Source organism: Nomascus leucogenys, chromosome 15 (assembly GCF_006542625.1).
Source record: "Nomascus leucogenys isolate Asia chromosome 15, Asia_NLE_v1, whole genome shotgun sequence".
NCBI lineage: Eukaryota > Metazoa > Chordata > Mammalia > Primates > Hylobatidae > Nomascus > Nomascus leucogenys.
In genome coordinates, this window is record NC_044395.1 from 87,475,217 (window position 1) to 87,497,983 (window position 22,767).

Genomic DNA, 22,767 nt, shown 5'->3' on the forward strand with positions numbered 1-22,767 from the left:
CTCAAAATAATAAGAGCTATATACGACAAACCCACAGCCAATATCATACTGAATGGGCAAAAACTGGACGCATTCCCTCTGAAAACTGGCACAAGACAGGGATGCCCTCTCTCACCACTCCTATTCAACATAGTGCTGGAAGTTCTGGCCAGAGCAATCAGGCAGGAGAAGGAAATAAAGGGTATTCAATTAGGAAAAGAAGAAGTCAAACTGTCCCTGTTTGCAGATGACATGATTGTATATCTAGAAAATCCCATTGTCTCAGCCCAAAATCTCCTTAAGCTGATTAGCAACTTCAGCAAAGTCTCAGGATACAAAATCAATGTACAAAAATCAGAAGCATTCTTGTACACCAATCACAGACAAACAGAGAGCCAAATCATGAGTGAACTCCCATTCACAATTGCTTCAAAGAGAATAAAATACCTAGGAATCCAACTTACAAGGGATGTGAAGGACCTCTTCAAGGAGAACTACAAACCACTGCTCAATGAAATAAAAGAGGATACAAACAAATGGAAGAACATTCCATGCTCATGGGTTGGAAGAATCAATATCGTGAAAATGGCCATACTGCCCAAAGTAATTTATAGATTCAATGCCATCCCCATCAAGCTACCAATGACTTTCTTCACAGAATTGGAAAAAACGACTTTAAAGTTCATATGGAACCAAAAAAGAGCCTGCATCGCCAAGTCAATCCTAAGCCAAAAGAACAAAGCTGGAGGCATCACGCTACCTGACTTCAAACTATACTACAAGGCTACAGTAACCAAAACAGCATGGTACTGGTACCACAACAGAGATATAGATCAATGGAACAGAACAGAGCCCTCAGAAATGATGCCGCATATCTACAACTATCTGATCTTTGACAAACCTGACTAAAACAAGAAATGGGGAAAGGATTCCCTATTTAATAAATGGTGCTGGGAAAACTGGCTAGCCATATGTAGAAAGCTGAAACTGGATCCCTGCCTTACACCTTATACAAAAATTAATTCAAGATGGATTAAAGACTTAAATGTTAGACCTAAAACCATAAAAATCCTACAAGAAAACCTAGGCAATACCATTCAGGACATAGGCGTGGGCAAGGACTTCATGTCTAAAACACCAAAAGCAATGGCAACAAAAGCCAAAATTGACAAATGGGATCTAATTAAACTAAAGAGCTTCTGCACAGCAAAAGAAACTACCATCAGAGTGAACAGGCAACCTACAGAATGGGAGAAAATTTTTGCAACCTACTCATCTGACAAAGGGCTAATATCCAGAATCTACAATGAACTCAAACAAATTTACAAGAAAAAAACAAACAACCCCATCAAAAGGTGGGCAAAGGACATGAACAGACACTTCTCAAAAGAAGACATTTATGCAGCCAAAAAACACATGAAGAAATGCTCATCATCACTGGCCATCAGAGAAATGCAAATCAAAACCACAGTGAGATACCATCTCACACCAGTTAGAATGGCCATCATTAAAAAAACAGGAAACAACAGGTGCTGGAGAGGATGTGGAGAAATAGGAACACTTTTACACTGTTGGTGGGACTGTAAACTAGTTCAACCATTGTGGAAGTCAGTGTGGCGATTCCTCAGGGATCTAGAACTAGAAATACCATTTGACCCAGCCATCCCATTACTGGGTATCTACCCAAAGGACTATAAATCATGCTGCTATAAAGACACATGCACACGTATGTTTATTGCGGCACTATTCACAATAGCAAAGACTTGGAACCAACCCAAATGTCCAACAATGATAGACTGGATTAAGAAAACGTGGCACATATACACCATGGAATACTATGCAGCCATAAAAAATGATGAGTTCATGTCCTTTGTAGGGACATGGATGAAACTGGAAAACATCATTCTCAGTAAACTATCACAAGGACAAAAAACCAAACACCGCATGTTCTCAGTCATAGGTGGGAATTGAACAATGAGAACTCATGGACACAGGAAGGGGAACATCACATTCCAGGGTCTATTATGGGGTGGGGGGAGGGGGGAGGGACAGCATTAGGAGATATACCTAATGCTAAATGATGAGTTAATGGGTGCAGGAAATCAACATGGCACATGGATACCTATGTAACAAACCTGCACATTGTGCACATGTACCCTAAAACCTAAAGTATAATAAAAAAAAAAAAAAAGAAAGAACATTAGACAAGGTATCAGAAAATTTGATACCTATTGGGGGAAACTGCCCCCGATATTTCAGCGTAGGTTCTTTCTATTTTCCATAAGTGTTGGCTGGCTGAGAAATAAAGAGAGACAGTACAAAGAGATGAATTTTACAGCTAGGAGGCCAGGGGTGACATCACATATCAGTAGGACTGTGATGCCCACCTGAGTCTCAGACCAGCAAGTTTTTATTAAGGGTTTCAAAAAGGGTGGGGGTGTAAGAACAGGGAGTAGGTACAAAGATCACATGCTTCAAAGGGCAAAAAGCAGAACTAATAGTAAGGGTCTAACAAAGATCACATGCTTCTGAGGGAACAGGACAAAGGGCAAAAGCAGAACTACTGGTAAGGGTCTATGTTCAGCGGTGCACGTATTGTCTTGATAAACATCTTAAACAACAGAAAAAAGGATTTGAGAGCAGAGAACTGGTCTGACCACAAATTTACCAGGGCGGCCTTTTTCCCCACCCTAGTAAGCCTGAGGGTACTGCAGAAGACCAGGGCGTGTCTCAGTCCTTATCTCAACCTCATAAAACAGACATTCCCAGAGCAGCCATTTATAGACCTCCCCGCAGGAAGGCATTCCTTTCCCAGGGTATTAATATTAATATTCCTTGCTAGGAAAAGAATTTAGTGATATCCTCCCTACTTGCACATCCATTTATAGGCTCTCTGCAAGAAGAAAAATATGGCTCTTTTTGCCCAACCCTGCAGGCAGTCGGACCTTATGATTGTCTTCCCTTGTTCCCTAAAAATCACTGTTATTCTGTTCTTTTTCAAGGTGCACTGATTTCACATTGTTCAAACACACATTTTACAATCAATTTACACAGTTAATGCAATTATCACAGTGGTCCTGAGGTGATGTATATCCTCAGCTTATGAAGATAAAAGGATTAAGAGATTAATATAAAGACAGGCATAAGAAATTATAAAAGTATTATTTGGGAACTGATAAATGTCCATGAAATCTTCACAATTTATGTTCATCTGCTGCAGCTCCAGCTGGTCCCTCCATTTGGGGTCCCTGACTTCCTGCAACAGATACCTTTTTGGTATCCTGAACATATCTCAACTATAGCAATGATTATATTTTGTTTTAATTGCCACCTTCCATGTCAAATTCTCCTATAGACTGTGAACTCTTCAAAACCTACTGCCTATCACCATGCCTTGTGACATGATAAAATATTAGCCTTATTGAAAAGATAAACCAACAAATGACTATTGATTAGGTAGCTGATATAATCAAGAAATACCAAGAAACTGTATCAAACCATCCTTCCTCCCTCCCCCAAAATGTATAATCATCCTGAAACCTTCATGCCTCATTGTCTGTTATTGATTTAGGCAACTTGCTCTGGTCTAATAAAACATGGCCCATGTGCTGACCTGTTTCTCTTTGCCAAAGTGACTTGATTAATATTAAATTCTAAGGTTTTCTCAAATATCAGAAGCACTTGAAAAACAATGCTTAAGGAGCTGGAAAGACTGTATAGTTCTTTCAGTTCTGGTTACTCCTCACAGAGAGAAAAGAGTTAAAATTAGGAATTCAGAACCAGTGGCTGGATATCAGCTCAACTTTCAGAGACGATACAGTAAGTCACTGGGGCCTGTGGAATGTGTTCAGTACTAACGAATATTAGCATAGTAAAAAATAATTAATGCAGCTCTAGGGAGGCCTCATTTACAGTTTGCAATTTTGGTCCTAGAAATTCTGGCTCATCATGCAAACTGCTGTGCTTAATAACCCAGAAACTTTGGCAATATATGCATTTATAGCCTAATTAGGCTTTCATACATACACACCTACTAACCTCTGCCAATGTCCTTATGCAACTAGCTGGTGGAAGAGCAAGAAGTGGCTCCCTGCACCTGCATATATCTTTTTACTACTAAAGCCACTATCTGACGCCTACAAAAATTCCTATTTCTGCAGAAACAGCTATGCTGACATCAAAGAAGCAATGGTTTCCAGTCCACAATTACTACAAGAGGCACCGTTCTTCATTCTTAAACAGGGGGCTTTATTTTGTTTCTATAAAATGACACATTCCCCAGCTAGAAAAGTAAAGCATTGCTCACAATGATATTGAGATCATAAGTTCTCATTCTGTCACTTTTTAGGAAGGCTTACCTTCCTAGGGCAATTTTCTTACCAAGGAAGGAAGAAATCAAATGGACTAGCTAGAGTCAGGTTTTTCCTGAATTTAGTTGGTAATATCTGTTTTATTTGCCTTGGCAAATTTGCATTTCCTCTGTATTCCACTTCCTTTGGGAGAGCCCAGTTTGCAAGCCAATTATTTTTTACATTTTTCTTTCTGTTTTCTCAATTAAGCATTTTTATGAGCATTTAATCATGAAGAATGAGAGAGCTAATGGAAAGCATTTGACCTTATCTGTGTGGCACTCCCACTAAAAGGTCTATGCATTCCAGGAATATACCTTCATCTTTTCTTGCTAACCCCAAAGGATTACTTGATCCCAGCGGTTGCTTCTTAACAGGTGAAATAAGAGGAAAGAAGAGCTGTATCTACCATGTCAAAGCTCTCCTCAACCCCCAGCTCCCAAGAATAGACATATGCTGTTCTAATCTACCATTTTGATTTTATCATCTATTTGGAGTTGAGCGATATAACTTGGCTGTTAACACATACAGTATCTCAGAGTTATTTCTAAGCAGTGTCCATGCAGAGAAGCCCTAAGAACATACAGATCAAGAGTCATTCATCAGCTAAACAATATTCCCTTAACAAATGGGGCATATTGAATACCTGCTATGGGCCAGACACAGTTATAAGCAGGAGGCATATAACAGACTGGTGTGGTGCCAAGGAAGAAAGGTCTAGTGACTTGGGCATTTCTAATATGAATAACATTTAATAAACTCCATTATAAATCAACGATCAACTTTAATGAACTAGACCCTTCTCTGAGGTTATCATCTTATGTAAAAAGAATGTAATCCCATCTGATTTCTTCATTTTATGAATTCACAGAATGCCAATACTGGGGCTCAGAGCTCCAGCTACCCACTTTGGATTTTGAAGATGTTTTAAGATATGATGAACATGCATACAAGTGGCTCTCCACCCTCAAGAAAGTAGGCATAGTACGACTCACCGGAGCATCTGACAAACCAGGAGAAGTTTCAAAACTTGGGAAAAGGATGGGTTTCCTCTATCTCACATTTTATGGGTGAGTAACCAAACGGTTTGTATTCTGCCATCACAGATAAAGTTTGAAATATTTCCCAACTGAGGAAGACCACCTAGATTGAAGATACAGAAATTTTCATAATGTCTTGAGCAGGAAGTCAGATAAAAAGAAGAGTCTAAAAGTAGTATTTTGCTGAGAATGATAATTTTTTTAAGAGCCCAAAAGCCCAAAGACACCAGGCACCAAAGACATCAGGCTAGTTATAGGTGGTGTATATAGTCTGCTTGGGCTGCCATAACAAAATATCACAGATCAGATAACTTAAACAGAAGAAATTTATTTATTTCTTTTTACAGTTCTGGAAACTGGAAGTCTAAGATCAAGGTACTGGCAGGGTTGGTTTCTGGTGAGGCTTATGTTTTCTGGCTTGCAGATGACTGCCTTCTCACTGTGTCCTCGCATGGCCTTTCTTCTGTGCATAGCACACTCCTGCTGTCCCTTCTTCTTCTACTATGGACACCAGTCCTATTAGCTTAGGGCCCAAGGCTCTATCTCCAAACATTGGGGGTTAGGGCTTCAACATATGAATTTGGGGGGACATAATTTATTCCATAACAGGTGTGATGAAAGACTGTGTTTCTTCAAGACTTTACAACATATTAAACTTGATGTTAAAGTTCATTAAACTTTTACCCCCAAGAGTTGGCTGAAAATAAAGTTGGGCCCTGAGAAATTAAAATCAGTCACAGACGTGTTAAAAAGATAAAACTAACATTCATAAAATTAGGCCTATGTGCTTTAGTAAGTAACAGGGAGATATAATTGATTTTAACTTTGGAACAAGAGGCTGTTTGCACAAGAATTTCCTAGGAGGTAACATTAATTATGGATAGTGAAACACTAACAACAGGAAACACTTATGTAGACGTGGGAGTATAACTGTATTTCTTTAGAGTGAGCCCTTCATGTGGGATTAATACAATTATTCTTGGGCTCATAGAGTAGAGAGCATTGAAAGTGAAAGGGACCTTCCAACTCCAAAGGTTGCAACTGGAAGCACACGGGCTGTATTCAGATGTTTGGTTTGGCCAACATGATGTTGAAAGAAAATGGAATTAGTTGTCAACACTTAAAAACTGGGAGATTTTACATTACATGTGGACCTGACTTTTCTTGAAAAATCATATCTAGCAACAACAGAGCCTAAATCCTTGCATGTCAACAATCTGCTACATACAAGTAGAGGCTGCCCTTGAAAAGAGTGTAGACTCACTCTCCAGTTTGCCAAAATCCTCCACCCTCTCCAGACCTGCAAGGGCCCTGCTACTCTTTAGGTTTGCCACCCCTAAACTAGAGTAAGACTTGGTTTGTAGATAAACAGGAGGCCAAAAATATTCAATCACTGAAAGACTCTGCCACCCCTGCCACGTTTAGACTTAGACAACACAGCACCTACTCTGACTCTGAAACTTACATTTACCATTAGTGGATTTGTGTTGTATAAAATTTGTATCTCCCTTACACCTGCAAGAATTTGAGCTGCCCTAGAGATTACAGCAACAACAACAGACAAAGGAAAGAGGGGGGAAAGTCTCAAAATTATTAAGAGACTTAACTGTATTATGTATTGTTCATTTAATTCTCACAACAACTTTCTGAAATAAATATTATCCTTCAGTTCACTGATAAGGAAACTGAAGCCCAGAGAATTAATTTGTAACCCAAGTGCCCACAGATAGTAATAAAGGAACCAGAGTTTGTCTTATCTATGGACTTTCTGCTCTACCTTGCTGTCAATAATATGAAGAAAGCAAATGGAAAAGAAGAGCTTTTAGCCACTGGTGTTAAACAGGACACTTTGAAACAAATCTCTTCTAAGTCATTTTACTTAGTTTTATTTGCTGACAACAAACTTTTTTTTTTTTTTTTGATGCATGAGGGACATGTATTCTGAAACACTGACCTACACAAAAAAAGCTAGCAAGCTCATCAAAAATAGCAATTAAAACCCAACTACAAATGAACAAACACCCCATCATAAAAATGGGCAAAAAGTCTATACAGACACCACACCAAGGAAGATATACAGATGGCAAATAAACATTGCTCAACACAGTGCTACTTGAGAAACACAAATTAAAATAATGAATACCACTATAAACATATTAGAAGTTGCTAAAATCCAAAAAAGGGCCTGATAATAACAAGTGCTGGCAAGGATTGTCTTTCATTACTGGATTATATGCAAAAGGGTACACAGCCACTTTGAAATATAGTTTTACTCTTTTTATTACCTACATGTAGACTTAACATACAACACAACAATTACCATCCTATATATTTACCAAACTGATTTGAAAACTTATGTCCAAACATAAGTCCAACAATCTTCCTATGAATGTTGATAATAGCTTTGTTCACAATCACCACCAAAAACTGGAAGCAGCTGAGATGCCCTTCAAAAGTGAATTGATTAATGGTGGTACATTCATACTGTTCAGCAATCAAAAGGAACAAACTATTAATCCACACAAAAGCATGAATGAATTTTAAATGCATATTGCTAAGTGAAGGAAGCCAGTGTGAGACAGCTTTGTACTATATGATTCCATTCATACAGTATTCTAAAAAAGGCAAACTAGAGAGGCTGAAAACAGATGGTTGTTTGACAGGGGTTTGGAGGAGTATTGAGAAGGTGAAGCACAGGGGATATTTTAGGGCTATGAAATTATTTTGTATGGTACTGTAGTTGAGGATCCTTGACAACAAACTTTTTGTATCTATTCCAAGGAATTTCACAATTTCATAAGAGTGGCCAAATTTGGGGCTCTTTGTTGGAGTTCTCTAAACTAGCCCCCAAGCCTATCACACTAGGGGTCAGAATCTAAGCTTGATTTATTATGTGTGTTTTGTTTTGTCCTATAAAAGGGCTTAATAATTTGGCCACTGATCTAATATTGTGAAATTATTGGAATAAATACTAAAGGTCTGTTGTCAAAACAAATCAGACCTCCTACTACCATTCCATGTCCTTTATGGACCTTGCCATCTAACCAGATAAGTTAACCTATCCCATCTCACCTTCCTTAGATGATCACATTTCTTACCTGAATCTCTCAAATTATGCGCATGCCAGAAAATGCCTTTCTTTCCAGCTTACCCCTTACTTCTACCACTGGTTATCAAGATCTCTCCACATATTTTTTGACAATTTTTAATTCTCTACCTCAAGAACTGACAGAACAGTTTTGTTGTTTTTGTTAGTTGTTTTATTTGCTTTTTTGTTTTTGTTGATGTTGTTCAGAGAATAAGAAAAATAAATATTTTCTCTAACGTTGTTCCCTTTTTCCATTTCTCTGCATAGTAATGTGCAAAAGTGATACTGAAGTCTGGGTAACATAGATTTAAAAGAAGAAAGAATACTTAGAACAGTGGTTTTCAACCTAAGCTGCTTATTGGAATAGCCAATTTAAAAAATACTGACATCTGCATCCCATCTCCAGAGCTTGTTTTTCTTTTTTTATTGTTTTTTAACAGTACTGGTATTTGGCCTGAGTATAGGACTCTTCAAAACTCTGCAGGTGATTCTCATGTGCAGCCAAGTTTGAGAACCTCTGGCTGAAAGGCAGGGGGACTTCAATAGAAGGCAGGTCTCCGTTGGGATATAACTTGGGCGCTTTACGTCATCTGAACTCTCACAATGATGTGCACTAAATGGCATTTACCACATTATTCTTTCTACTTTGTTTGTGCCTGGATATGACATCTTCAGAACAGACTCAGTAGCTGCCTTAAACAATGTCCCTCCCTTTCATATCTTTGTTTCTCCACTGGGAAAGTATCTTACTCTTGTTTCAAAAATAATTAGTTGATGAGTGAGTGAACGGAATGAATAAATGCACACAATAAATAATGGAGAAAAGTGATTAAACAATAGGAGAGGGATAGAGAAAGGAATGTAGGAACAGATTAAAAGTAAACTTTGCTCTCCATGCAGATTTTTCAAGGAAGCTTATGACTGCTCTTGGTTAGGTGCCTAAAACAATAATAGCTTGCTGATGGTGCCACGTTAGACATGCCTTCCTTGGGAAACTAATACCCACCTCGCACTTTTCCATTCAAGTAGGGTTATTAGTTTCAAAAATGTTAAGTGCATGAGTCTAAAATGAGAATGAGAATAGCTATTTTTGGTTCTTGGCTGTCATCTCAATTGTTAAGTGGTTGGTTGGATGAACAGAAAAACAGTAGATTGCAGCATTTCATGTAGTCTTCATATACAGAAGGCAAGGAATAAATGTTTAATGAATAAATCATGCCTAAATCTTTGTAAAGGACTATAAACCAGCAGATGAATGCAATAATTATTAGAATCTTTCACCATTATAAACTTATGTTCAACTAAATCAAAATGGCAATAACTTTCAGGACAAAAATGCATGTCATTTTCCACATCTGTATTTTCTCTGATGCTTGTCATTATTTTGTAGCACATCATCATCTAGACAATATTTTTTTACGCAACCATGTGAAATGCTCAGTAACTTTACTCACTTGATAATGATGAATACTTTCCTGGGACAAAAGAATAAGAGTAGGTAAAGAAACTCTCATTGTCAATTTTGTCAGATACATGTAAACATGGAGCAGTGTGTAAAAAGACAATTTTTCGAGAATTTAAACCTTTGATTTAACACAAAGTTTTTACAGACCAGCACCAAAATGCCTCATCTCATGTCCTTTCTTCCCCAACAAAAAAAAAGAAAATCAATGAAAATAATTTTCTGGAGCCCTTTTAGGAAAGGTGATATTATTGAAGAAATGAATTTTATGACATGACTTAATCCATTGGGAAACAGTTATTGTAAACTACATTCTATCATATACTGTCATTTTCAATGATTATACCAAGTTAGGATATTTTTTCAGAATGTGTCCTACAAAGTAAATCCCAAAGAAAGTACAATTTCTGTCAATCAAACAGAGTATCTTTCTTGAATACTAATACATGCATGGCACTGTACTAGGCATTTTGTTGGGTTTAGATTTGGGTTTCTACTTTATGAAAAAATATCTTTTGTAATTGCTGTATGTGGGTAAATGTAAATACTTGAATTGGCTTCCTTTAAGTAATCTAGGCCAATAAAAATTCCATAAAGCGAAGGAACAGACTGAAAAGTAACCCCGGACTTTTGGCATTCCAACTGAGGGAACATGACAGTCAATATATGCCAACAGCAGTTCAAAGAGGGTGGATAACAGGAAGGTGATCCCCAGAATGATGCAAAGCATGGTCAAGATGGGGAAATACTCATCTACCAATATTATCTTCAGACAAAATGAATCCACTCCTCAAAATTTACACAGGCTACCGTTGTGTAAATAGGTGTGGCAAAATAATATAAATTTAATTAAGATTATGCAATGCTGTGCAGCCCTTCCTCCCCATCCTCAAGCTAATCCAACTCAGACACATGCCATTTCTATGACATGCCATTCTTCCCCATTCCTGGCCATCCCCTAAATCCGTCTCTTTCTCACTTGTTTGTTCAGGACTGCTTCTTTCTCTTCCTGCTTAACCTTTTGTTTGCTGTATGTATCTCTCTTGCTTTTATATCTCCTGGACCTTTATTCTGACTACAGACAACCAGTGCCAAGTCTTCATGTCTTTTTGGCTGCTTTTTGGCCTTTCTTGCCCTTTTCACTTGACTTACTAACATTTTTCCTCTTCCCTTCCAACCACCACACCTGCTACATCCTGCCGTTGATCTGGCATCCTCTGTAGCACTACAGTAGAAATTTTCTCCCAGCCTCTGTTCTGTGAAACCACTACCAGTACCTCATCCCCAAGACCTGGCATTATAATAAAACAAAATAATTATATGCTCCTCACTCAAATGAACCAGTTTTGCACTCTTGATGGCCCATCAGGAAAGAGAAGTGGAAATTCTCTCCCACAAATTTGTAACATAAAGTAAGGCAATTTCTACTTTTTGTTGCAGATTCTATTTTTAGTAGTAATACATGCATTATATTAGTAAGAGAAAATGAACAACACTCATGTAAGATGTCGCTACTGTTTTTTATGCTGGACTGTAGCAATGCATGGTCTTTTCATACTATAATTCTGGTAAGATAATATTGAGAAATTCAGACAATCTTCTCTAAAATGGCAAAACTCAAACCCTGAAAATTCCTTTTTTAATGAGTTGGACAACTAAATAAACTGGAGAGGCCAGGGAATTATTATTTACATAAGCTCATCTGTGAGTATGTTTGTGTGCATGACACAGAGAAAGGGAGAGAAAGAAAGACTTGGTGGGAAGGGTACAGTGTCATTTTAAAAAATATTTGTCAACTATATTTTTTATTATTAATTAACTATCCTGCTTGTAATTCTACCAGTCAAACTAACCTTTGAAAACTAAGATATCATTGCCATTGCCACTGTCATGTTGAGCTTCTTATAGGCATAAATGGTGGCATAATCAGGGTTGTATCTTTACTGTTAACTCAGCACCTGACACAATTATCTCTCAGGAAATTTTAATGAAAGGGAATATGTGCTAAGTAAGATACTGTAGACTTCCATCTGAACAAGACAACAAAAACTCTTTGACAACATTGTCAAAATTTATCAGTCCATAATTTAAAAATTAACCTCATGGGCAACTCAGAGTGACTCTTCTTCCCCAAAAAGTCAAGCAGAAGAGAATAAAACTTCTAACCTTAGCTAGCGAGACATCCTTCTTTTCAGAACTGAGCCCAGAAGTTCAGATTTGTTTTTTTTCTAAGAACGTTTTATTTGCTGGCACCAGCAAATTGCATTAATACATGTAATGAGGGTTACACTGGTAAGAATAATGGGGTAAAATTGGAAACAAAAATCTGAAATATGAACTTCAAGGAATGAAATAAAGAAGGCAAGAGGCAATAGGAAAAGGAGATAAAATAAATGTGGATCTTGGTGGTAGTCAAATTTTATCTTGTATAGCACTGCATGGAAGCTATATTCCTGCTGAATAAAACTTATAAGGCCACAAGTTTATAGTAGAAAATATAAATAAATACTTTGGAAACTTTACACCCAAAAAATTTAGGAAGAATTGGGGACCCAGTGCCCCAGAGCATCTGTACAGGATTATGTCCTTGAGAGCTGCTCAGAGGATCAACAGGGAAGCAGTCTAATCATGGCTTCACCATTGGCTGTATTTGTAAGTGAGAAGTTGATCTGAGCTTTTCATGTAATTTCCCGGATCTCTCTGATCCTCCTCTACTGAGGACTTGCCTCACTCTTTCTTCAGGGGTGTTTTAATACCTGCTATGTCCTTTGAGGTCCTTGGGTGAAAGTTTGCTGGAAAAACATAGAATGCTACTACTACTGCCCAGTGTTATATCTTCATGAGTTCCTTGCATGCAGGCTTCATTGGATAAATAAAATAAGGTCAAATAGGAATGTGTCTAGTGAGTTGTTGATCTAATCCACCAGCCAGACCAGTTAAGAATTCACAATATTGAAATGGCCTCTGGGAAGTACAACTATAATATATAGCTTTCCAGAATCCACTAGACTCCTGTTCGCATTTCTGAAAGATGTCTTGTAAGCCAGCCCAGCAGCATTTCATACATTAGATTGTATTTAAGGATGTACAAGTGAAAAATATTACTATTTCTTGGCATCTCACCCCTAAGATATTGCTCCTACCATAAATACAGCCTCCAAATCTGACTTTGAAACAGCTACTTGTTTGAAATACTTGTTACCAGAAAACAGTTGTGAAGTGTGGGGATTAGAGAAAGAAAAAACAAGTTTACCCATTTGTTGATGTTCTAATTAGGAAATTGCTTGAGAAAACCACACAGCCCTTCTTGAATAAAAATGTCTTCTGGGTTATGAAAAATCAACCTAGAAATAATTCAAACTGAGAAGAAGACAAAGAAAAATTGCCTGAGTTCTAAATTTAATTGTAATCCCATTCTACTTTTTAAAAATCTACACTGGGACTCCTTAATAACTTAATGTGCTAATTATAATGCTTGGGTAGAGGGACAAAAAAACTCTTTAAAATGTGTATTCTAGTAAGTATTAGGGTTTCTTAAGCAGAGTAACAAGCTATGTTCTTTGAGCCATTGTGAACCTCAGCTTATGTTATCAGCCAAGAGCCAGTCTCCCGGGTTCCCTTTGTAATATTAAGTTTCATAGTAATTAATACTGCTGCCAACAAAACCACTTGAGTATGAAGTCATCTCATGAATGAAAGGAAAAATAATTTCTGTGTCTCATGGTCTTTTAGAAATCACTTGAGAAAATGTATGAGATAACCAATTAAGGCAATTGCTTTTCAACAGGTCCTCTGACACCCCACCCCACCCCCAGCACACACACATACAACCTTCCTTCCTTGCTTGTACTCTGTGCAGCCAGGACAGATGGCTGTTATTGGGATGGTAGAAATAATTTTTTATTAAGCCCCTTTTATGTACTAAGTATTGAGCTCAGCGGTTTACAGTCATTATTTTGAATCTTCACAATTCTGAGAAGAATCATTAACTCATTATCCCCCCAAAAAATGAGGCAGAACAATCAGGCTACAAACCCAGGTTTGCTTGACTCAATAGCATGCAGTCTTTCCTTTATACCATGCTACTATGGTGGTTCATTGTTATCTAACATTTGCCTCCTAATTTCCAATGCCATAATAACTGCTGATTGCTCAGATGCAAGGAGATAATTAGACAGCATTATATAGAAATTTATCAAATTAAGTAGAATGACAGCACCAGAATATTCATTGCTTTCTCCTAAGTTAAAATTATCACCAACCATTTACATAAAGGAAAATGGCAATTAATACAGAATCAGAAAACATTTTATTCAATCTTTCACATTAAAAAATCAAAACTAATACCCAATTCTTGTTCTAATAAAATGTATTAAGCAAAATTTGACTGCCTCCAACTCAAAAAGAACCCTACTAAATATATTTAATGTGGAATTCTCATTAATTTTTTCACTTTTTTGCAATGTACTACATTATTTGTTTTTTATAATGAAGCCTTTGGGCTTCCTTTGGAGCAAATTGCTACAACTTTTTCTTTATGTTTTTACAGGTAGTTGTCATCCTTCTATCACGACCTGACTTGATTTTTATTAATGGCAGTATTATTAACCTTTAAAAATAAATGTACAACAAAGATTTCTTTTTTTAATTTTATTTTTAAATTATTTTTGCAGCTTTATTGAGGTACAAGAGACAAAAATTGTATATATTTACAGTGTACAACATGACATTTTGATTGCCACAATCAAGCTGATTAACATATCCATTCTTTCACATAGTTATCTTTATATTTTGTGGCAAAAAGACCTGACATCTACTTTATTAGGAAATTTCAAGTATATGATATATTGTTATCAACTATTGTCACCATGCTGTTCTTTAGGTCTCCAGTACTTATTCATGTAACAACCAAATGTTTCTACCATTTTGACAAGTATCTCCCCTTTTCTCCTACTACCATCCCTTGTAACCACTGTTCTATTCTCTGTTACTAAGAATGGACTTCAGACAACCAAAATGAGTAGATACGTTGACATAAGTTTGGTGCTGAGCAGTAAATTTATGTTTATGTGAATTAAATTGTAGGGGAGGAAAAAAAGGATATTGAACAGCTAAAAAATAGAAAAAGCAAACTACAGTGCTAAGGATGCATGTGGTTGATAATACTCTAAACCAGGAAAGAAAGGAAGTGAACACCATAAAATTTAGGAAAGCTGTTACATTTGGGGAGAAAAGTGAGGTTTGCGTTTGGTAAAATAGGTTTCTTGTGGTAAAATATAATACAGATACAGAAAGTCGCATAAAATAAATGTATAGCCTAATGAACAATCATAAGGCAAACACCCTTAAACACCAGCCAGGTCAAAAAATGGAACGTTGCCAGCCACCCCAAAACCCATTGACATATCCCAACCAAGCATAAACCTTGCCTTTTTCCCCAAATGTAATGGCTTTCCTAAGTTTTATGGTGTTCACTTCCTTTCTTTCCTGGTTTAGAGTATTATCATCACATGCATCCTTACCACTGCAGTTTGGTTCTTCTACTTTTTACTTTTTCAGTATGTTTTTTTTCCTCCCCTACAATTTAACTCATGTAAACATAAATTTACTGCTCAGCACCAAACTTACATCAACGTATCTATTCATTTTGGTTTTCTGAAGTCCATTCTCTCGTAAATTCCTAAGGAAGGCCTCATAGGAACAGTATTCTATGAATTCTTGCATGTTGACAGCAGTTTTAAGGCCTTTATACTTGAAAATTGGCTTGGCTAAATATAAATTCTTGGCTCACAGCATCTTTAATATGTCACTTATGGTTTTACTGGTAATATGATTTTCTTTTCCTTAAAAGTAATTTGATGGCCAGGCATGGTGGCTCATGCCTGTAATCCCAGCACTTTGGGAGGCTGAGGCAGGTGGATCACGAGGTCAGGAGTTTGAGACTAGCCTGGCCAACATAGTGAAAACCTGTCTCTACTAAAAATACAAAAAAATAGCTGAGCATGATGGTGGGTGCCTGTAATTCCAGCTACTTGGGAGGCTGAGGCAGGAGAATCACTTGAACCCAGGAGGCGGAGGTTGCAGTGATCATGTCACTGCACTCCAGCCCGGACAACAGTGTGAGACTCCGTCTCAACAAGAAAAAGTAATTTGACATTTTTACCTGGATTTTGAATTTGCGTTGTTGTTGTTTAAAGTCTAGTAATTTTATAGACTATGTCTTGATATTGATTGTTCTGGGACACATTTTTCTAGGAGGATATGATTTGTTTTAGGGAACAGCTTTAAATTTTTTTTTCAGAAAATGTTTCTGGAATCATATTTTTTAGTATCTGTTCTGTTCCTTTGCTTTGGGCTTCTTCTTCTGAGGAGTCCTATTATGCATATCTTAAGTCTTCTTTGCCGGTCCTCTTGTTACTTTCTCTCAAATCATTTCTATTGATTTCTTTTAAATTCTTCTCCCTCTTATCTCCCAGTTACCTAAAGGCTTGTTATCCTTATTTGATCTTGCGTTCCTTCTAATTTATTCTTTGTTTAAGGACTTTTTAAATTTTTTTCTTTTCTTAATACATCAGTCCATTTTTGAGTTTCTAATTCTGATGTAGATTATTCTTTTACATATTGGACCATTTTGATGAAGACTTTTGGATTCATTAGAAGTGGTTATAAAAAAAACAGAAGGTAGAAAAAAATAGTATTTTATTTTTTTTATTGGGGGTGGCCTGTCCTTCTGACATGTACTGCCTGTCTGTAGGTATGCTATTTTGCTACTTATCCTGGGTTTTTCTCTTAAAATAATTTTGAATTTAAACCTTGATTTTTGTTGTTGTTGTTGTTGTTGCTAATTTTACGTTAAACTTGTTTTCCTTAACTATTAAAAGGAGATATGATTCAGAAACCTTTTTAAATTCATGGTTTTAAGCTATATTTCAAAACTGGCTGACAACTTTCTAAGACCTTCTAGTTCCTCTCCTTCACTTTTATCAGGACTTTGTGGTTTTTTTTTTTGTGTATATTGTTCCTGTACTACTCAATATGCACTCTTCTCAGAAGGAAGGTCATGGAAGGGAGATTTATCTGGTTAGTTTCTAGAATTCATGAATTCCAGACTATTCAGATCCCTTATCATGGACCTTATGTACTCAGCTATATTGGAATGTAGAAATCCCCTCCGAAGTTTAACTGCCATTCTCACATTGCCCCACTGCACTGTCCAGTAAATACCTGCTAGTGATTTGGGAATGTTTTAGATCCATCATGTACCCAGTTGCTTCTCTCTGCTTTCTCCTGCACAGTTGCCAATATCATATAGGTCTTCTGGCTTCGAAAGGTTTGTCTCTATCCCCTCCTATTTCCCAGTTCATGGGAATATCTTATCACTTAATTTTTGTTTAGATGTTGTCATTGAATTCCTGAATTCTCACTCTACATGTTGTATAGGGAGAATTCAGAGAGATTCTTTTAAATTATGTCACCACTATCATTTAAACCTCTCTCTTTACTTTATATCTTTAGGTCTTGTGGAGATTTTCATATTAGTTTAATGGATTGAGTAAGAGCTATTCTAGATATCAGAAAGGTTATCTTCGTTTCTCTAGTTTGTGTTTGGGGTACTAATTTTCACCTTAAAAAAATGGCATGAGAACAAAAGGCAGCAGAAACTTCTGCAGACTTAAATGTCCCTGTCTGACAGCTTTGAAGAGAGTAGTCATTCTCCCAGCATGGAGTCTGAGATCTGAGAACGGACCAACTGCCTCCTCAAGTGGGTCCCTGACCCCTTAGTAGCCCAACTGGGAGACACCCCCCATTAGGGGCAGACTGACACCTCACATGGCCGGGTACCCCTCTAAGACAAAGCTTCCAGAGGAAGGATTAGGCAGCAACATTTGCTGTTCAGCAATATTCACTGTTCTGCAGCCTCTGCTGCTGATACCCAGGCAAACAGAGTCTGGAGTGGACCTCCAGCAAACTCCAACAGACCTGCAGCTGAGGGTCCTCACTGTTAGAAGGAAAACTAACAAACAGAAAAGACATCCACACCAAAATCCCATCTGTATGTTACCATCATGAAAGACCAAAGGTAGATCAAACCACAAAGATGGGGAGAAAACAGGGCAGAAAAGCCGAAAATGCTAAAAATCAGAGCACCTCTCCCCCTCCAAAGGAACGCAGTTCCTCACCAGCAACAGAACAAAGCTGGATGGAGAATGACTTTGATGAATTGAGAGAAGATGGCTTCAGACGATCAAACTTCTCCGAGCTAAAGGAGGAAGTTCGAACCCATCACAAAGAAGCTAAAAACCTTGAAAAAAGATTAGACGAATGGCTAACTAGAATAACCAGTGTAGGGAAGTCCTTAAATGACCTGATGGAGCTGAAAACCATGACATGAGAACGTGACGAATGCACAAGCTTCAGTAGCCAATTCGATCAAGTGGAAGAAACGGTATCAGTGATTGAAGATCAAATGAACGAAATGAAGCGAGAAGACAAGTTTAGAAAAAAAAGAGTAAAAAGAAATGATCAAAGCCTCCAAGAAATATGGGACTATGTGAAAAGACCAAATCTACTTCTGATTGGTGTACCTGAAAGTGATGGGCAGAATAGAACCAAATTGGAAAACACTGCAGGATATTATCCAGGAGAACTTCCCCAATCTAGCAAGGCAGGCCAACATTCAGATTCAGGAAATACAGAGAACGCCACAAAGATACTCCTCGAGAAGAGCAACTCCAAGACACATAATTGTCAGATTCACCAAAATTGAAATGAAGGAAAAACGTTAAGGGCAGCCAGAGAGAAAGGTCGGGTTACCCACAAAGGGAAGCCCATCATACTAAGAGTGGATCTCTCGGCAGAAAGTCTACAAGCCAGAAGAGAGTGGGGGCCGATATTCAACATTCTTAAAGAAAAGAATTTTCAACCCAGAATTTCATATCCAGCCAAACTAAGCTTCATAAGTGAAGGAGAAATAAAATCCTTTACAGACAAGAAATGCTGAGAGATTTTGTCACCACCAGGCCTGCCCTAAAAGAGCTCCTGAAGGAAGCACTAAACATGGAAAGGAACAACCGGTACCAGCCACTGAAAAAACAGGCCCAATTGTAAAGACCATCAATGCTAGGAAGAAACTGCATCAACTAACAAGCAAAGTAACCAGCTAACATCATAATGACAGGATCAAATTCACACATAACAATACTAACCTTAAATGTAAATGGGCTAAATGCTCCAATTAAAAGACATAGACTGACAAATTGGATGAAGAGTCAAGATCCATCAGAGTGCTGTATTCAGGAGACCCATCTCACATGCAAAGACACAAATAGGCTCAAAATAAAGAGATGGAGGAAGATCTACCAAGCAAATGGAAAACAAAAAAAGGTAGGGGTTGCAATCCTAGTCTCTGATAAAACAGACTTTAAACCAACAAAGATCAAAAGAGACAAAGAAGGCCATTACATAATGGTAAAGGGATCAATTCAACAAGAAGAGCTAACTATCCTAAATATATATGCACCCAATACAGGAGCACCCAGATTTATAAAGCAAGTCCTTAGAGACCTACAAAGAGACTTAGCCTCCCACACAATGGGAGACTTTAACACCCCACTGTCAACATTAGACAGATCAATGAGACAGAAAGTTAACAAGGATATCCAGGAATTGAACTCAGCTCTGCACCAAGGGGACCTAATAGACATCTACAGAACTCTCCACCCCAAATCAACAGAATATATATTCTTCTCAGCACCACATCGCACTTACTCCAAAATTTACCACATGGTTGGAAGTAAAGCACCCCTCAGCAAATATAAAAGAACAGAAATTATAACAAACTGTCTCTCAGACCACAGTGCAATCAAACTAGAACTCAGGATTAAGAAACTCACTCAAAACCACTCAACTACATGGAAACTGAACAACCTGCTCCTGAATGATTACTGGGTACATAGTGAAATGAAGGCAGAAATAAAGATGTTCTTTGAAACCAATGGGAACAAAGACACAACATACCAGAATCTCTGGGACACATTTAAAGCAGTGTGTAGGGGGAAATTTATAGCACTAAATGCCCACAAGAGAAAGCAGGAAAGATCTAAAATTGACACCCTAACATCACAATTAAAAGAACTAGAGAAGCAAGAGCAAACACATTCAAAAGCTGGCAGAAGACAAGAAATAACTAAGATCAGAGCAGAACTGAAAGAGATAAAGACACAAAAACCCCTTCAAAAAAATCAATGAATCCAGGAGCTGGTTTTTTTAAAAGATTAACAAAATTGATAGACCGCTATCAAGACTAATAAAGAAGAAATGTTGAGAATGACACAAATGGCTCAGTGGAAATACTTAGGTTTGTTTAAAATAGCATCTTTGATAAAAGCAGGATAATTTGCAGAGTTTCAGTCACTCACCCCAGCACAACAGTAAACAAGTCTATACCATTGGATTAAGATATTATGTGGAGCTTGCCTCTTCAGTTTTATAAGAATCTGGTCCCATACCTTTACGTCAGTCATGGCCATTCTCAGTAATCTGCTTGAGTTGTTGCCTTACTTGGAATAGCATTAGAATCTGTCTCTAATGAGGGATGCACGTAAATACACCTTCATCTCACCAAGGCCTCACCACTAGGCTTTTAAAAAAGTTCCTTCATGACCAATGAATCACATTTGCACCTGTTTCTCCCATCCAAGTACTAACCAGGCCTAATCCTGCTTAGCTGCAAGATCAGGCAAGTCCAGGGTTATATGGCTGCAAATATGTTTGCATTTTATTTCTGCTGTGTTTTCTTGGAGAGTTGGATTTGGGATGCATAAGTAAGAACTTAGTGTCCTCAACAATAAGTAGCAGCCTTCTTGGCATGATTCATTTCTATGACAAGGTAGAAAGGTAAAGCAGATGACATTTCTAAGATTTTTCCATACTTGTGCTATGACCATTAGGAGAATGTTTTATGATTGGAATTGGTGAGCTCCTTTCATGGGATTTATCATAATATGTGAGCATAGACTTTTAGGCTACATATCCCATACTGTGCCTAAGACACTCTAGGGCTAATAAATGTTTTATTATTCCCTGCCAGTTAGCTCAGAGGGCCAGAGAACTGCTCTGATGAAGCCAAGTCACAGACCCCCATCCCTGTAGAGGCCAGTTAATGTCAAAGAAAAGATCTGTTCTCTGGCTAATGCTTACACCTTGCATCTCAACCAGGTTTTGGCTAGAGTAAAATTCTGTCAGTTTACCCTTGATCATAGAAGGAACCAGGAAAAAGAATGTAGGTGAATCAATGCAAAACCATCACCACTCTTGAAAAAGAATTCAAATAGTCATTTCCTATTGATCGTGCAAACAGCAGCATTTTCTTAGTCAGAAGATATTATGCATTCTGCACCTTGATGAAATTACTTTTTTGATCTCCTTAAATCTCTTCTCATATGTTCATTATTTTTCAAATGCCAGTGTTGACAATCGTCTGGATCCGTATTTTGTATGGTCTATGGAGTGACGTGAACTTCATAGAGAACATGTATTTCTTGGCGACTCTCACTGCAATATAATGGATTGTCTGACGCATATTTGAAATGAGTTGCAGCAGACTATAATACTCCATCTTTTTTCACTCAGCCTGTTTCCACTTCATGGCCACATATGGATGGCTGCTTGACCCTTAGTGAAAGACATATCAAGTGTTTCACCCTAATTTTAAATGAGAAAAATAGAGCAAAATAGCCAATTTTATCCTCAATCCCAGGGAACAGGTGAGAAACTCTTTTTCTCATTAAGAAAAATATCCCCACATGTGAGAAGAGATTATAGATTGTATTCCCACTCTCCTCCTGCAACTACCACCCTACTAATACACTTTACCATACACCGTATGAAAATGAAAGCTCATAAAAGTCACCCCTTCCCTGCTTACACTTATTCAGTCAAAATTTATTGGTTCCTTGCTTTAGAATTGGCACTGGTTTAGTTACTAGTAGGAGATCAAAAGTATTTGTTGTACACTAAGAGAGTTTACAGTCCAGAAGAGGAAGCGGAATTATGTATTTGTGTATTTAAATGAGCTTAGACTTACAATAGCTCTTTAAAAATTATAACCATCTTCATAAAACCCCTAACATATTCAGATCTAATAAATGAGATGAATAAAACATGCTTATGAGAGTTCTGAGTGTAGGAGTAAATATTGGGTAATCAGGAGAATGAGAGGAAGGAAAAGTCCTATGGGGCATCTCCTGTGTGTCATACATAGACCTTTCTTATTTGTTACAAGTTTTTGAAATAATGTATTTCAAATACAATAATGTATTGTTCCATTTTCCAAATATATAAATTGAGGCTTAGAAATAATAGATGGATTGTCCAAGATTATATAGTTATGAATTAGAAACCAAGGCTTTGAAGCCAGTACCGTTTGAACCTAAAGACCAAGACTTTTTCTAGAATTGAGATTATGAAATAGTTGGAACCTGAGCTAGATTTTCATTAATGGGCACAGAGATCAGGAAAAGAACAGAAAAAACTGGCAGAAAAAAGAAACCAGAAAAAAGGCGGGAAAGTGTGTAGTGCTAAAATCAACATGATTTGAACAGATGACTCAAATATGGCAATAGTTGGCAAGGTTAGAAAATTGCATTGGGTTTTTGAATTCTAGATCAGCAGCGCTGAATTCTGTCCTTCTGGGACTGAAGAATCAGTAAGAGCTTCTGACAGAGAAATGGCAAAATAAACATGAAGCACTAGAGAGGTTTGCCTGGTTGTAGTACGCAGTGTATGGGGGAATACCAGAGGCAGGGTAGAATACCAGCCTAGAGTGACTTTCTGGGAAGCTAAAATATC

At 37.5% G+C, this 22,767-nt stretch overlaps 1 protein-coding gene and 1 long non-coding RNA gene across 5 annotated transcripts in view; one reads left to right on the forward strand and one right to left on the reverse strand.

Moving 5' to 3' along the window:
• Positions 1-22,767, forward strand: part of BBOX1 (gamma-butyrobetaine hydroxylase 1) — a 96,063-nt gene that overhangs the window by 55,337 nt on the left and 17,959 nt on the right. For all 4 annotated transcript variants that reach the window (XM_030828619.1, XM_030828618.1, XM_030828621.1 and 1 more), the window contains one exon: positions 5,200-5,398. In XM_030828619.1, coding sequence (XP_030684479.1) covers positions 5,200-5,398 — 199 coding nt within the window. The remainder of the gene's footprint in view (positions 1-5,199; positions 5,399-22,767) is intronic.
• LOC100592477 overlaps positions 1-22,767 on the reverse strand; it is a 196,576-nt gene that overhangs the window by 48,076 nt on the left and 125,733 nt on the right. The window lies entirely within an intron of this gene.